Genomic DNA, 16,921 nt, shown 5'->3' with positions numbered 1-16,921 from the left:
CACTGGGTCAGAGCCATGTTTGTTCTACTGGACAGTCTCACTGGAGCTGGACCGGACCGTCTCTGTCTTTCTGATTGAGACACTGAACTTTAATCTTCACTTCAAGTCTGTTTTTAAAATGTTTTCCATGTCTATCAACATGTGTGGAAGTTTATTTTATTGTGTCTCCTGCTGTGTAATGGACTGAAAATCTATTTATTTTTATTTATAATACTATTTATCTTAGAAAAACTTCCTGTGTCTGGACACCTTTCACAATAAGAGCTTTAAAGTTCTGTAACATCCTTTGTTTCAATCTACAACACAGAGACTCACTGGTCCTGTGTATTTAATGTCATGTCTGAAAAAATAACAAAACACTGTTTCTTCACTAACTCCTCTACAGCTTTGACACTTAATGTTTGAATCTTTACACATTGTGTGTTTTATTGCTGTTTTAAAGGCTGATTGAACATCTCACTGTGGGACAACAGCAAATGCATCGTCCCATTAAATGATATTTTTTAAGAGATTTACTGTAAGCTTCTCATCTGCACAGCGGCATATTTTCCAGACGGGCCTAATGAGTGGTGAAGCGAGCTCTAATGTCTGCTGTTAATTTCATTTAAAACCTCACAGGAGAATAAAGTCAACAGAGGTTACAGTGCATTTGGTTTCAATTCAAAACACCACATGATGTGATGCGTTGACTGACATCACGGCCGTTACGTTACACTGAACAGGAACTGGTTCAGGAGATGAACTCTCTGGGATGTTGGTTTTCTCACAGACAGAACTTTCACAGCTCGACTTTCCTCTCTCAGTATTTCTGTATAACTTTTTCCTTTTTGCTCCCTTTTGGGAATATTTGTCTCCATCTCATTCTGATCTGGGAAACAGAGCTCCTACAAGGGAACAGACAGCTACTGTAGAAATGTCTGACATCTATATTCTCATCGTGTAACAACCTGTATTCATTAGATTCACATGACGTCACTGTGTTTCTGCGCCGCCATATTTGTGTCCGAATCAGGGAAATCTGGGCACAGATCACAGCGTCACGTTACCAGAACAAGTGGAGTAGTAGGAGGAAATCAGCAAGAGACCGAAAATTGACGTTATTTGAAAGATGCCAGGATTATATTGTGCTGTTGACTGTGATAGCAGTCGCCAAAAAACCCCGGACTGCAGTTTTATTCCATCCCAAAAGACGTAAAGTTATAGGCGGAATAAATAGTTGACTGCAGGTAGTCTATCAGTCGCAGCATGGGCTGTGACAAGCCTCACAAAAAGAGAGGATTCACTTTTTTTTTTTATAACATGGATATATTGAATTCTGCATTTTGATTACTTTCTTATTAATTCCTCACTGATTCTGCATTTAGGGTCTTTTATTTCTGTATAACAGACCGTTGCTAAGTAAAACGGGCCGTTGCTAGGGACGCCGCTCTGATCAGCGGAGCAGGGCAGAAGAACTATCAAGGATTTTTACCTTGTGTTTCATTTTACCAGCTTCAGACTAATTGTGATGTTAGAGAAATGACTTGTAGCTTAGAGGGAGAGTGGAGGCTCTCTGCCTCCCTCACCGCTGCTGGAAACCAAACCTGCGATCAGAGCGGACAGAGCGGACGGGCCAGTGCAGTGTCACAGCTGTGACCAGCTGTGTCTGTGCCACCGCGAGTCCGTGACACTAGTGCCGTATCGTAATCTCTTATGACAGACAGGACGACATAAATGCGCACATCGTAACATTTATGATAATTCATCAATCTACTGATTGATTATCAAAAGCTCGTTGAAAACAACTGCACACGAGTCGACCGAGAGGAGGATGAGGAGCAAACAGCGGAGAAGTGACCGGACTAAGGACTTTGATCAACATTACGTCTCAAATTAATTAATTAATTCATAAACTGTGTAATAAGTGGGATAATATAGAGTTAGTCTGTTGTTATAGAGATATAAACCCAGACAGGATGTATGAAACCCTGTCATTTTGTCAAGAAACGGTCATTTCCATCCTGTGGTTTGATGCTGTCATATGAGGAGAACTGTCAAATCGGACACAAATATGGCGGTGGTCCCTTCGACGTGACGTCACTGCAACCCATGAATAGTAAAAACACGTCATGAATTCCTGAAGTTACGTGTTCACAGTCAGTCAGTCAGTCAGTCAGTCAGTCAGTCAGTCAGGAGTTTCCTACCTTTCGTGGCTCCTGCGGCCCCCAGGTGGTAGATGGAGCCCAGGATGAGCCACAGGGCCTTCTGCTCCTCGCTGGAGATGCCCAGCACCTTCATGGCCGCCTGCAGCTTGGTGAACTGCTGCGCCGCTCGCTGCTTGTCCTCAGGCTGCAGAGGGTCACAACAGCTACTTCAAACATGTTCATTTATCAATAAACACATATACAATAATTTATCAAGTCGATGCAACCTGATTGGATCAATATCAGCTGTTACATCAGTGGACTTTATAACTGGTTTGTTTCAGATCAGCTGTGTTCACCTTCGACTGTGGAACGATCCCAAAGGCGCTGTTTTCAGCCAAGTGGTTAAAGTGCAGCTCAGTTCTGGAAGAGAGAGAGAAGAGAGTTTGTATTAAAGCTCCATACAGGATAAAGGTAGATGTTTGTATTAAAGCTCCATACAGTATAAAGGTAGATGTTTGTATTAAAGCTCCATACAGTATAAAGGTAGATGTTTGTATTAAAGCTCCATACAGTATAAAGGTAGATGTTTGTGTTAAAGCTCCATACAGTATAAAGGTAGATGTCCATGTGTAGTGTGATTATAAAGCAGCTCTAGGTTCTATATTAATACTGTGAAAGTATCAAAACCTCAGTCCACAGAGAAATGCACACAGCCTGTATTCAGAAACTGAGCCTTAAAACCAGCTGTCAGGACTTCCTGTTACTTTGTGATGCCACAACAAAGCCCCGCCCCCTCACCACCTGGACCAAACATCTAACAACAACTTGCAGGATTTGGTTTCTCTGAGTGTTTTATTCTGAAATCTGCTCTATTTTTTATTGGATCACTCAGAAAAACAGTCAGAAGAGAGACTCAGAGCCTCCTCCTCTGTTCTGATTGGCTGACAGCGACCTGTTGCTACTAGAGCTCCAGAGTGAAGCTGAGAGAGGAGATGGAAAGCTACACTGAGATGGTTTTTATATCTACTCATGGATCAACACTTCAAAATAATACTTTGAACTGTTTTACCTATTTTACTGGCATTGGAGACAATTCACAAAAAAAACAGCTCCTGCTTTATCACACATCATCTAAATTAAGATAATAATAATGAAAAGTTGCTTGTGGACTTGCTGTCACCTCAGGGTGCTGTCGGCTCCGGCCATCATGTAGTAGAAGATGTTGAAGGTTGATTCTCCTTCAGGTCGTCTGCTCACCCTCAGTTTGTCCAGCAGCATCGTCTGAGCAGGACAAGACAGGGACAGACAGTCAGGGCATATCCTGAGTAGGGTTGGGTATCAGTTGGGTTTTTTCCGATACCGGTTATTTTTTAAACGGTTCCGGTGCCTAAACGGTACTTGAACCGGTACTTAAAAACCTAAAAATGCACACACTTGGTCAAAAAAAAAACAATGCCTTTTTTTTTCCAGAGCCAAATTGAAAACAACATTATAAATACAACATAAAAAGAAACTATTATTAAATAAAAGTCACACAATTTACATAATATCAGATACAACAATACTGTGTCGAAAAATATAATAATGGAGATTAATGAGGAGATCCATCTTAAAACTTTAAGTGTAGTAATCATTGTGGTAACACCTTAAATATCAAAATAGAGACAAATATAAAAAATACCCGTAATAAAAGAAAATAAATTTTGTACATATATATAGGCCGCACTTGAATATATATTTTGTAACGATAGATAGGTTTAAGTAGTATTCATTTTTAAGGAGAGGGGGTGGGAGTCTATAAGTTTTACTTCTTCTCACTCCTTTTTGAATATGAATTTCTATATCTCATGTTAAATGTTTTGTCTTATTGTCTTTTTTTATATATATATATTCAAAATAAACTTCAATCAATAAGCCACAGGTTTTCATGTTGTAACATAAGATATTTACACAGAAAGACAGTAGGGAACTGTGCAAGTCCACTTGCTTTTCCGCTGTTTTGGTTACGCTCCTCTTTTAGCCTACTGGTTACTACCGTTTACGTCGGAACCAGTTCCATACTCATACTGGGTTTCGGTACCCAACCCTAATCCTGAGTAGGTGTGTGTGTGTGTGTGTGTGTGTGTGTGTGTGTGTGTGTGTGTGTGTGTGTGTGTGTGTGTGTGTGTGTGTGTGTGTGTGTGTGTGTGTGTGTGTGTGAGTGTCACCTGGATGGAGGCGGAGGCCACCTGCCCGGCCTGGTCGAAGTCGAGCGACACCACATGGGAGAAGTGGCTGGCGTTGGTGTTCATGGCCGTGGAGCTGTTGCCAAACGCTTCCAGGATGGTGTAGACGGCCTGCCACTTCTCAGCTGTGACACAAACACACAAACAAAAGCACATTTCAGGACACAAACACACAAACACACACACGTGGTGGCAGTGAGCCTGCTGCAGCTAATTATACACCGTACTGATCATAAACTGAAGCCAAGCTGACAGGAACACCGGCTCTACAGCAGATGGTGGGATGCAGGACGTGTTACCGTGGGAGACGTGTCTCTGCAGCCTGGACACTGGTTCACACACACACACACACACACACACACTGATATAATGAATGAAAGAACTGCTCCTGTTTATTTTAACCTGAGTCGTATTTTCATAATTTGGGAAAAATAACAAAAAAAAAAAAAAAAATTAAATGAAATTATCAGTTTCATCTTCAACTTTGACCTAATGCTAAGAGTTACTTATTGTTACTGCATTAAAATACACAAATTAATTCAGTTTGGCAGCAGATATTCACATAAATAAAGCGTAAAAGCATTAAAATATATAAAGATGTAATATCAAATGTGCATAGAAACATAAACAATATATGAATGAATGTTCATTGTTCATTAGAGTGACCTGTAGGCTGATGAGAAACTTCGGTAACACTTTACTTGAAGGTATCGTCATAAGACTGACATGACACAGTCATGAACATGTCATAAACATTATGTCAATGTCATAACGTTGTCATTAAGTGTTACCGAAACTTCTTTATAAACTTGTTGGCAACAAACTTCAAATCCATCACTAACGATGGAAAACAGTGTCCTTCAGGCTCCTAATGTGAATCTCACTAAAATAAAAAATAAAAAGTCGCCTCGGGATGACGAATTAGGATTTGTGAATTGAATCTTGTATATTTACTATATATATATATTTTTTTTTATGTATATACAAGATGTACGGTTGTATATGTATGTGAATAATGTGGCTGTGTATATGATTTAATGTGGGTATATTGTAAAAGGGAAAAAAAGGGAAAATGAAATAATAAAAACTTGATAAAAATATATATATATTTTTGCGTGCAGTGATCATCTTTAGTTGAGATGTTTTTTAGCTTTCAGTTTCCGTTCTTCTTTATAAACCTTTAGATCTTTGTTTGTCTGTTTCTGATGAGACCCTGAGAGTTTTTCCTAAATATAAAATTCAAATCTGCGATAGCAAAAAAAAGTGCTGCCACCTGTCATGTCCAGGACTGTGTGTGTGTGTGTGTGTGCTGTGCCTATAAACTACACTGTGAATCAGTTTAGTATTTCCTCCTGCAGCAGCCATTAAACTGTGGACAGATGTTGTCTCGTCTTTATGTCCACATCTGTTTGACTCTTGACGGGTTATGATGTTCACATTGAGCTTCAGACCATGGGTGTTTTACCAGAGAAGATCTTGCCCGTGCTGCCGGCGATGGAGACCAGGTACTGCAGCAGGTGCTGACAGTTGGTGGTCTTGCCGCTGCCGGACTTCCCCAGCAGCACGATGGACTGGTCCTGCCGCGTGGTCAGCAGGTTGCGGTACGCGGACTGGGCCACCGAGTAGATGTGAGGGGCCGAGTCCTCGCGCCGGCAACCTTTGAACATGTGCATCACCTGATGGAGGAGGAAGAGGAGGAGGAAGAGGAAGAGGAAGAGGAGACAGAAACAGAGAGAGGTGATAGATTAGTGAAACAGGAAACACACACATCAAGGTTTAAACACATGTTTATATAGAGATCATGTTTCTACGGAAGCCCAGAGAGACAAGTCCACTTTTATCTTTTTGATTTTTTTGTTTTTTTCAGCATCATTTCCAAAATATCTGCCAGGTCAGATGTTTTTGTTCCAGTACGTCATTAATAAAAGATAAAATTATGATGAAAAACTGAAAGAATAAATAAAAAATCTCATTCTCAGACTGCATAAAGTTTTTTTTTATTATTATTATTTCCATACCTAAACCTTTTTCTGTGTCAGGAGGTTTGTTGTTGTAATACTCAGTTTAACCACAAGAGGCTGAAGCAGCACCTCTCTCTCTCTAAAACCACAGCCATGTGTCTTTACAGGGGATTTTTTTTATTTCTCTGTGTTCTCTAACTACATTTTTTATATTTTTAGTGTCATCAGAAGTGATATTAAAGGGCTGTTCTGTCTTTCTTTTGGAGTAGAAACATATTTTAGTCACAAGTCTTTCTGCCCATGAGGCTTTAGAAAGTCAGGTGAGGAAAGTAGAAGTGATTTATTTTAGAACTCCCTCCATAACAAATTTGGGACTGTCCAAAGTTGAAAAACTATTGGGAACGGATTCAGAAAGAATGATTCTCTATATTAAACATTGATTTACCTCTGACCTCACAATTTTATATTATAGGAGCACTCCCTAAGGGAAGATGGGAAAAAAGGAAGCTGTATCTATTACATGTCCTATTATTAACAGATAACTGTCTTGTGGTTAAAACCGCTCCCTCCTACTACTGTATACCCCAGTGGCAGGAGAGAGTGAAAGGTAAATGTGATGGAGAAGATAACAGCACACCTTCATCTTAAGATGGACATTTTCACAACAAGATGTGGCCCTGTAAGCAAATACTTAAAAAGCTATCTCAGAACAGTCCAAGTGTATTTAGAAGAATGGCAGAAACAGTCCAGTGAGCCTAAGTTGTTTGCCAAACTGTGACTGTTCAGTTTATACATTTCATGAATAACTTTGTTTTTTCATATGTAGCAGAAAGAAAAATCTGATGTAAACTAAAAGATATGTGTAAATACTGTACATATGAACGCCAATAAATACTTCTATTTATAGACGTCTATAACATCAGTCCCTTTTCTTGTCTTGTGCAGCCGAAACACAAACGTCAGACTGTGTGTATAACTCATGTGAGCTCTGTGTGTGTGTGTGTGTGTGTGTGTGTGTGTGTGTGTGTGTGTGTGTGTGTGTGTGTGTGTGTGTGTGTGTGTGTGTGTGTGTGTGTGTGTGTGTGTGTGTCACCTTCTCAGAGTACATGGAGGGCGTGCTGAGCGGGTTGATGACCACCATGTTGGGTCCGGCGTAGGTGTGGTTGAGGTTTCCTCCGTAGCGCTGCCGCAGACAGTTCATCACGCTGGACTCGTTCAGGTAGAGCAGCGAGGCCAAGTCCTCGGAGCGGTCGTACGAGGGAGGGTTGGCCTGCACACGGAGAGAGAGAGAGAGAGAGGTGGCTGACCTTTGACCTGTCTGTTATTGTGAACTGAAGTGAGTGTGAGCGCTGGGGATGCTGGGAAATGACCCAGAGGAAGGATAGATAGATAGATAGATAGATAGATAGATAGATAGATAGATAGATAGATAGATAGATAGATAGATAGATAGATAGATAGATAGATAGATAGATAGATAGATAGATAGATAGATAGATAGATAGATAGATAGATAGATAGATAGATAGATAGATAGATAGATAGATAGATAGATAGATCTTTATTCATCCCGAAGGAAATTCTTCTGCCAGGATGCTCGAAAGGGAAAAGTGCAAGGAAGATAAATAGGATACAAAGAGGAAGTATATGATAAAATATATCCTACAATGTCTAAAACAATAGAATATATGCTACAAGTGCAAAGGGAGCAACCTAAACATAGGTTAAATACTGTGCTACATAATTTGAGTGTAATACATAATTTAAAAATGATACAATAAGAAAGTTTGTCTGACTACTTACTTTTTTCTTTTTTAAGATATTTTCATTTTATAAAAATGAGCATTAATCTCAGATATTCAAGAAACACCATTAGTCTTATTTCCTCCCCTCTCCCATCCTGGCTCCATGGACCAACTGTTGATAGATCCTGACCACCGCAGTGTTAATGCTCTGACCCAGTCGTCTAGACATCACACTTTTAGAGATGGGCAACGTTTTTTCGAATATTTGAATAATCATTCAATAAAAATGAAAACAACAAAACAATAGTTTGACTCTACTGTCTCGTCTGAATAAATTGTGAATGTTTCCTTTTTACTGTTGCAGAAGAAGGAGAAACATGGAGAGACTCCTACAGCCTCAGAAAGTCCTGTGTGAGGCGCATCGCAAACTCTACAAGGAGCGGTACTGTTACAATATCCTCCGTTTTCTTTTTCTTTTTTTGTTTTATTGATTCGGTCTTGCCAATTTCATGATTATATTGTGTAATTTGTTTATAATTGTGTGTTTTTTTTTATCTTGTAATCAGGGCATCATTGAAGAGGAGAGTCTGCTCTCAGCTGGCTTCACATTTCAAATGACAGGGTCGAGTCGAATATTCGAAGAATGGTGGAATATTTCCCGGTGATAATTAAATAGTGCTTTTGCTAGAAATAGATAGATAGATACTTTAATGATCCTTCACAGGAAATTGCAATTTTTTATTGTTACAGCAGCTGCGTACTCAATCATTCATTCATTGTAACAACAGAGGATAAAAAATAAACAGATCTATCTAAAGAATTAAAGACGTACCTACAATATAAATTAAGATAAAGACACCCCATAATCTAAAAGAGCCTGCTGTCTGCTGTCTCCCAGCCTCTGAGTGTCAGGCCTGATGGCTGTATCACCAGATTCTACCTGACAGCTGATGAGGTGAGCGTGCAGTGTGCAGAAGCAGAACAGCTGGATCATCACCACCTCCCACTCACCTTCTCTATGTCGTCCTCGTCCACGTCCAGCACCGTCCCATCGTGCTCCAGTTTGATCTTGACTTTGCCCTCTGGCAGAGCGCCGGCCTCCGTCTTCACCACGGTGGCTGTGTGGAGAAACAACCCCCGTTACTGTAGCAACCGCAGCCTCACAGATACGACCTTTGACCTCCCGCTGACAGAACCTCGTCCAGTCTTAATGCTCCTGGACCCCTGCTGCTATGAAATGTTAGATATCTCTCAAACTGTGACAGGAACGGATTGATGACCCGACCCTGTTGCCGTGGAGAACGTCAGGTCACGGAGATAATCCAGGTCCTGGTTCGTCCTGGTCCAGGACGGCCTGGATGTCACGCTCTCTTTATTCTTATCACAATAAAGAGAACCGGGTCCCCACTCTCCATGAATTGAATCTGACTGATGTTGTATATAGCTCTGTCCCCATCAAAGAAACCATTAATTAAAAATAAATAAATACGTGAACAGCTGTTAATGCTCACAAAATAGCCCTTTCCATCACTCATTTCATGATCTTCTTTATCTTTCAGTATCTGTGCTCTTTTTTCTTTTCTTTTTCAACTTTTACTATTGTAATACTATTGTATTGAACTATTGTCATTATCACTGACTACAATACACAGCAGGCATCAACCTTTTTATTTAAAGTTATCATTAAGAAATATGCAGTTTATCAAAACATTAGTGTTTCTGATAGATGTTATGATATTAAATAAATAATATGCTGAAAATATATGTTATATACTGTATGTGTATAAGAGAGAGACAAAACAAACAGCAGCAATGTAATATATATTATATATAGTTAGTGTATATATATACTATATATATCTATATATATATGTGTGGGGCTGTGTTTATGTGTGTGTGTGTGTGTGTGTGTGTGTGTGTGTGTGTGTGTGTGTGTGTGTGTGTGTGTGTGTGTGTTAGAAAGAGACAAAACAAACAGCAGCAATGTATTATACTGTATAAAGTATATTATATAAACATGATGTGTGTAAGAAAGAGACAAAGCAAACAAGAAACAGGAACAAAAAGGAGAACAACAATGAAACTGATCCAGAATGACAGAGGGATGTACAGGCTGGAAACAAACAGGTGCATTTACATGAGGAAACTCTGTCCAGGAAGTTATTCTAATTTTAAAACACGTTGGTTTGGAAACCAGGAAACATTTTCTAAACAGTGAGAGGAGACTGACAAAAAAATAAGTCAGTTAGCTGAGTCTCTGAGATGTGGCTGTAACGTTCATACGTGTTGACCTCTATTGTAGGAGAGTCAGGATGCAGTCAGTGTGTATAGTGATGGTTTTGTGTTCAATATGGTACAGTCAGATGAAGAGGACTTCATACTGTAATAAATGAAACGAAGTGAAGTGCCGGTGTCTCACCCAGGGAGAATCCGTCTTTGTGGACGAGCCAGACCTTCTCTGATCCATACCAGGCCTGCTCGGCTGCAATCTGCTCCTCTGTCTTCACCTGGGGGACGGACAGGGAGAGGAAGAGGAGGAGGTGGAGAGTGAGGAGGTGGAGAGACCAAGTCTGAGTCTGTGTGTGTGTGTGTGTGTGAGAGAGAGAGAGAGAGAGAGACCACCAAACACAACATGCTTCATCGAGATGAAGACCATGCAGCGGCCGACAGCAGACTCAACGGTCTCACTGTCGTCTGAGCACTGCATGCTCCTTTCAGGGTGATGTGTGTGTGTGTTCTTGTGTGTGTGTGAGAGAAAACTTCAAACCAGAAACACTCAGTGTGTGTGTGTGTGTGAGGGTTTAACAACAACCTGGTGACCACGATAAAACTGGAATCACACTGAAATAATCAAAAACAAGCAAACAAACACAAAAGAAATCAGATATTTTTGGATCAAAACCCAAAGAAAAAACAAGTCATAACTATTTATGACTTTTTAAAAATGAAGGGGGAATAAAACAAAACAAGACAAACTGAAGTTTACAAGCAAAAAGTGTGTAGGAAAGAAGAGGGGGGGGGGGGGGGGGGTCACAGCACAGCACAACACTCCACGGTGCAGGTGAACGAGGACGAGCTGGTGGAGAGGGACAGTCAGACCTGAGGCTGCTTAGCTGCAGCGTGAGACGCCTGGAGGACGGCCACGGGGTCCTCGTCCACTGATCCCTGGTCAGCATGAGGAGGTCAAAGGTTACAGTTATATATGAGTTACACACGCACACACAGAGAGATGAACAGTGCGGTTTGGACTCCATCGTTACGAACACAGATTCACTGGAGGCACTCGAACGCCACACGACACTCACTCACTCACACAGTCGCCGCTCTGCATCGCAGCTCGACTCTCCATTCATTAAAAAAACAGCTTCACACACGTGCAGGTTATTCGCTCTCAGCGCCGCGTGTCACGAAAACAAACATGGACACCATCGCATCATCAGGAACCTCATGTTGCCTTCAGGGGCTTAGCGCCACCTCGGGGTTTCCAGCACAAACTGAAGTTCAGGATATTTTTAAACTCAGTTGTCAAAAAAAAAAAAATGAATTGAAAGTTTGGTAACACTTTATAATAAGGGTCCCTTAATTAACATTAGTTAGTACATTATTAAGTATTAATATATAAACTAATGTGTTAATTAATGCTGAGTAATGCATACATAATGATAACTAATTACATTATTCAACTTTTATTATTACTTAATAATTTATTAACTAACTTTGAGTAGTAAACATTAATTAACTGCTTATTAATAGGCTACATTAATTAATGTGTTTCCTAATCCTAAGCAATACATAATAATGATTGTTAATATATCTGTAAACAGTTAATTAATGCTTAATAAGGTACTAACTAACGTTAATTAAGGGACCCTTATTGTAAAGTGTTACCGAAAGTTTTACCTCAATTACGATTAATGACCAGTTTTGATTATTTTTCAATCAACTGCCCAGCCCTATCGGGACTTGATGTGCAGTCTCTCCACCACTTTGGTCAAATAACAACTCAGAGTGTACGTCTTGAATTAGAAAATATTTTCCTCTTCCTCAACGAGGCTAAGGCTGTTATCTCTCTACTGGATTAACAGGAATTAAACTAGGATTGACGTCCCCTGAGGCTGAGAGAAGTAACAGTCAGACCATCTTGAACATGAAGCTGCTTTCAATGGAAATAAAGTATTAAAATTAAATGAAAATGTTTCTCCTTAAAATGTCCATTGCAATCAGGAAAAAGAGACCACGAGACGAAGATTTCAGCCTCCTCAAAACAGATTATAATAAAACTAAAAGCAAATTTCTAAGGCTGAAAATAAGAAATCTGTAAATCTGTCGGAGTTAAACACTGCACATCAGGGGAATGAGGGAAAAAAGGAGGGAAAGTTAGAAGGATTTGGGGTTTTAAACTCCGACAAGCCACATGAGTATACTCCAGCCTTCTCCGGAGGAAGGACAGCTGTACCTGCTGGACGAGGCCCTGGGGCTGCGGGGCCACAGGGGCCACAGGGGCCACAGGGGCTTGGACAGAGGACGACACACTGACTGGCGGCTCCAGCTTAACCACAAAGCAGCAACAGAGACACAACGACAGCAGCCAGCGAGAGCAGGGTGAGTGAAGCGTGGAGAGAGGGAAGAGGACAAGGTCAACATGGAAATCTGAATGAAGGAAATGTAAAGAATGAAAACACAACATGATGGAGAAATGAAAATGTCTTTGATTTAGATAACGATGGGATGGAGGGGGGTGGGGGTTAGTAAGACACTTTAAAGATGAAGAAAATCTCTATGAACCTTCTGTTTGATCTGAAGAAGCCTATTTAACCTAAAGTGACAGTTGAGACCAGCCATTGGATTTTCAAAGTAAAAGCCCTGTTGGTTTTCTGACCACTGGGTCAAATCCTGCTTTAATCAATACAAAGATAAACAGTTCTGTGAGAAAGTGGATCAATTACAGCTCTAAACAAACATTCAATTAACATTTAGCACCATGCTCCACTGACCTGTAAATACATTCACTCTGTCAGACGTCAAGTTTGGATCAATTGTGCGTCTATAGAAAAGCATTTGTTCCAGACGGCTCCAACACAGACGTGAGCTTTCAATCCCCTCAGTGTTTGAAACATTCAAGCAGCAGCTTGTCATTTTCAGCCCTTCAGCGTTCAGAGCAAGTAGCTTCTGAAAACAGGGGTGTGTCATGTTTAGTAGCCTACAGCTGCTGTTTTAACCTGCCAGATTTACAGCTGTAACTAATCAACTTTTAGGTTTAAATAAAACATTAATGTCAAACTGAGTATCGGCAGATTTTTTGGATGAAAATGTTGAGCAACTTTTCCAATGAATGCACCAAAGCAGTCAGAGGGAAGGAATCTAAATCTGTAGAGCAGTCACAGTTGACAGGAAGGTTAAATGGTAATAAGTAAGTAGACAATTGGGAAAGGGAGAACATCCTGGTAACACTTTTGTCTCTTAAAGTTAAAGTTCAACATTTTGGCAAATTGACCCATTGCCATAATCCCTATAGTCATAGCAGTAGGTGTGTTTCCTTTAATTGTCGGTGCAAGCTATTTTTAGAACAGCGGAGCAGAGCCGTGAGCTGCTCAGAGCTACGTTAGGGAGGCTAATGGGATTTCTTGGTTTCCCTCATCAAAGTTGTTTTGGAGGCAAATGCCGAAAAACTGCCCTCGACAGGAACGTGCATCAGTGGTTTTGCATGAATTTACCTTGGTAACATCTCTGTCTGATAATGTTCTGATATTATCTCATAGCGTGGTGAATGTGCAGGTCACAACTTGTCCACCAGAGCGTTTTGGAGTTGTTGGATTGTGTATTTGATGAGTTTGATGAGGGAAACCAAGACATCCCATTAGCCTCCGTAGCGTAGCTCTGAGCAGCTCACGGCTCTGCTCCGCCGTTCTAAAAATAGCTTGCACCGACAATTAAAGGTAACAAACCTACTCTTAAAAACTAGCATTTTAGACAAGGTGATGAATTAGCGAAACATCGACAGACAAATGAAAAACGATGAGAGAAGAAGACAACAGTATGGACAGATGGACAGTCGGGGGATTTACAGGAGCACCGAAGATCCTCATGAGCCGTTTCTGAGCCTCTTCAGTGGGACTGAGCGGCGCCTCCTACAGGTCAGGGCAGCAAGCGACACATCGACACTGAGCCCACTGATACAGAAGAAGCAAAGCCTACGACTACAACTACAACTACAACTACACAGAAACTACAAGCTATTAAAACACAATGTAAGCCACAACTGGATTAACTCATGTTTCTTAAAGGGAAACTCCTTCAACGTTAACACAACCAGTCTGAGTGATTTTAAAAAGGAACATGTTCGAGGTAAATTCAGGAAACTGCTACACAACATGCACACAAGAAAGTCAATGAATTCCACAGTCATACAATTTTCTGCTAAAGTGAAAGATATTTGTTAGATCCAAGCTGCTTTGAATCAAGTCAAGCAAGTCAAAAAAAAAACACACACCAAGCCAGCAAAGTCCAACTGGTACTCATCAGGCATCTATCTGTCAAATGACCTGTAGAGGTTTAATCTGTCTAATAGGTTAATGTCTTCAATCTACTACAGCCCACCGACAAAACACAACAAAGTAAGAGGTAGTATTTGTCTAGAAGTAGACAGATGGGTCTAGGCTACAAAGTGCTACTAGAACCACGTCGGCCTCGTTGTCAAGTTCCTGTAACTTTTGCTGTAAAAATAGAAAAAAATTGTACCTTTTCCCCTAAAGACCAAAGCAACATGCACAACTGACAAAGTACATCAGATACACTATACTGTATTTATTTGTCTTTTAGGTAGTTTGTCCAAAGGTAAGTAAGGTACTCGAGCCACCTCTTTACAGCTTGTTGTGTGAGAGAGAATAGACCTTGACCAAGACAAAAGTCAAGCAGCTACCAGAACCTTTGAGGAACTTCATCATGACAGTCTGGATCTCTTATCTAACTCTAGTTTAGCAAAGGTCCAAACCTTAATCTTTATGATCGATCTCAAAGCAAGACCTTAATCTGACCTTCATCTATATTTTTGAATGACCAATCTTTAATTTATCAGGTACCTGCAAAGCATTGCCTAAACACCTTCCCTCTAATCACTGGACATGCGGTATCAACTTTCAACACAAGGCCCATGCAATCTAAAACCATCGAAGTCCTTCCTTATTATGGATGGAAGCTGCAGACAGGTCCTCAGTTACATTTTCCTCTTGTTGTCCAGAAGACAGGCGATTAATATTTTATGTTAGTTCCACACTTTGCTTTCGAGGGCTATCAAGTGACCCTAGAGCCGTGCCACACCACACACATATGTGGAGTGCGCAAAACAAACACCACTGTGCTCTTTTATTACAAACATGCATTTCAAACGGCCATGCACTTTCCACACCAATGTCTCAAATGTTGACCAGACATGCCAAGTGTGGACGCTGTACCGTACCTCTTGTTGACTGACAGTAGGTTGTTGAATGCGAATGGGTCCTGGAGGGGGAGACAGAGGACCGGGGGTAGGACGGGGAGGACTCACAGGCGTTGTCACTTTAGGGGGTTTAGGGGTTGTTATGAAACGTGAAGCAGGAGATGGGGTGGAAGATTTTGGGGCAACTGGGGCGGGGGTAGTAGGTGGATTTGAAGGGGTAGGTTTTGCGTCAGACGTTGGTTTGGGTTTTGGTACGAAACCAGGAGGTGGAGACATGGGCGAGGGCTTTGGCGCTGGGATGAAGCCAACAACTTGTGGGAGAGATGCAGGTCTGGAATGAGATGTCTTGGAAGAAGGTGGAGCTGCCGGTTGGGTCGGAGCCACGCTGGTCGGCGGTTCGGGAACCACAGGAGATTTGACTCTCTGTAAAACTGAACTGGAGTTTGTGAGTTTCTGGTGGACTTCCTGTGGTTTGGTGGCAGGTTTTTCCTCTTTGGGCTCCTCCTTTGTTTCTGGCTGCTCAACCTTTTCTACGATCTTCTCATTCGTCTTCTCCAACTCTGCTCTCTCTGCTCGCTCCTCCCTGTGCACTCGTGGGCGGAGCTCTCGCGTTCTGCCTCGGATCATCATGCTCTTCAACCCTCGTGAAATGTCGTCTTTTTCTTCTGTTTTGATGACGTCGTGTTTAAACAAGAACCCCGGCATCGTGGGGGCCTTGGGCTTGGACACTGCAGCCGGTGCAGGAACCGCTTTCACTGGTTCAGGTGCAGGTTTGGCTGCTTCCTGAGTTTTGGCTGCTGGTTGTGTTGGTGCAGCTGGTTGCGTCTCCACCTCTTCTGAGGGTATGGCCTTCCTGACAACACTACGAACCACCTTAACCACTTTTTTATGTGTCGTACCCTGGTCGTCTGTAGCATCCGTCTGGTTGGTGCCGGTACCTGGAAGTTTGGCGTTACTGGTGGGAGTACCATTGACCATGCTTTTGCCCATAATGCCATTCTGCTTTTGCGAACTCTTCATATCTGGCTGTGGGCTTAGAGAAGCGTGCGGCCTTTCAGGACTCTTACATCGTTCTTCCAACTTTGACGGTGGCTCTGGCACTTTAACAGGTGTTCTGAATTTAGGTGGAGAAGGACTCCTGACTCGGGTTAATGACCCCGTAAGTGTAACTGGTGGGGGACTCTTTGCCCGGAATAACCCTCTGCCAGGGTCTAGAGCTGGTACTGACTTGGCCCGGTTAGACAGTCCATCATTTTCTGGCTACTCATAGAAAGGAAAGAGAGGGAGTATAAGGACGGAAATAATGTACGCAACGATCTAATCTCAGCAACAACAATAAATGTTTGACTCCAAATGTCACAAACAACTTTAAGTCAGTTTCTACAGAAGTGCAACTAACTGCAGAAGATATTCCTAAAAGAACAAGCAA

The 16,921-nt window shown here is 41.4% G+C and overlaps 1 protein-coding gene across 3 annotated transcripts in view; it reads right to left on the bottom strand.

The window, feature by feature from the left end:
- myo18ab (myosin XVIIIA b) overlaps nucleotides 1-16,921 on the bottom strand; it is a 156,078-nt gene that overhangs the window by 93,288 nt on the left and 45,869 nt on the right. For 2 of the 3 annotated variants that reach the window (XM_083984949.1, XM_083984951.1), the window contains exons 4-13: nucleotides 15,514-16,752; nucleotides 11,157-11,222; nucleotides 10,477-10,564; nucleotides 9,069-9,175; nucleotides 7,406-7,582; nucleotides 5,817-6,027; nucleotides 4,334-4,476; nucleotides 3,307-3,407; nucleotides 2,483-2,546; nucleotides 2,184-2,328 (exon numbers count right to left, since the gene is read on the bottom strand). In XM_083984949.1, the coding sequence (XP_083841075.1) occupies nucleotides 2,184-2,328; nucleotides 2,483-2,546; nucleotides 3,307-3,407; nucleotides 4,334-4,476; nucleotides 5,817-6,027; nucleotides 7,406-7,582; nucleotides 9,069-9,175; nucleotides 10,477-10,564; nucleotides 11,157-11,222; nucleotides 15,514-16,752 (2,341 nt within the window). The remainder of the gene's footprint in view (nucleotides 1-2,183; nucleotides 2,329-2,482; nucleotides 2,547-3,306; nucleotides 3,408-4,333; nucleotides 4,477-5,816; nucleotides 6,028-7,405; nucleotides 7,583-9,068; nucleotides 9,176-10,476; nucleotides 10,565-11,156; nucleotides 11,223-15,513; nucleotides 16,753-16,921) is intronic. The other variant, XM_083984950.1, reaches the window with a different exon arrangement.

This window comes from Trachurus trachurus (assembly GCF_905171665.1).
Source record: "Trachurus trachurus genome assembly, chromosome: 13".
Taxonomy (NCBI): domain Eukaryota; kingdom Metazoa; phylum Chordata; class Actinopteri; order Carangiformes; family Carangidae; genus Trachurus; species Trachurus trachurus.
This window is presented reverse-complemented; position numbering and strand designations above follow the sequence as displayed.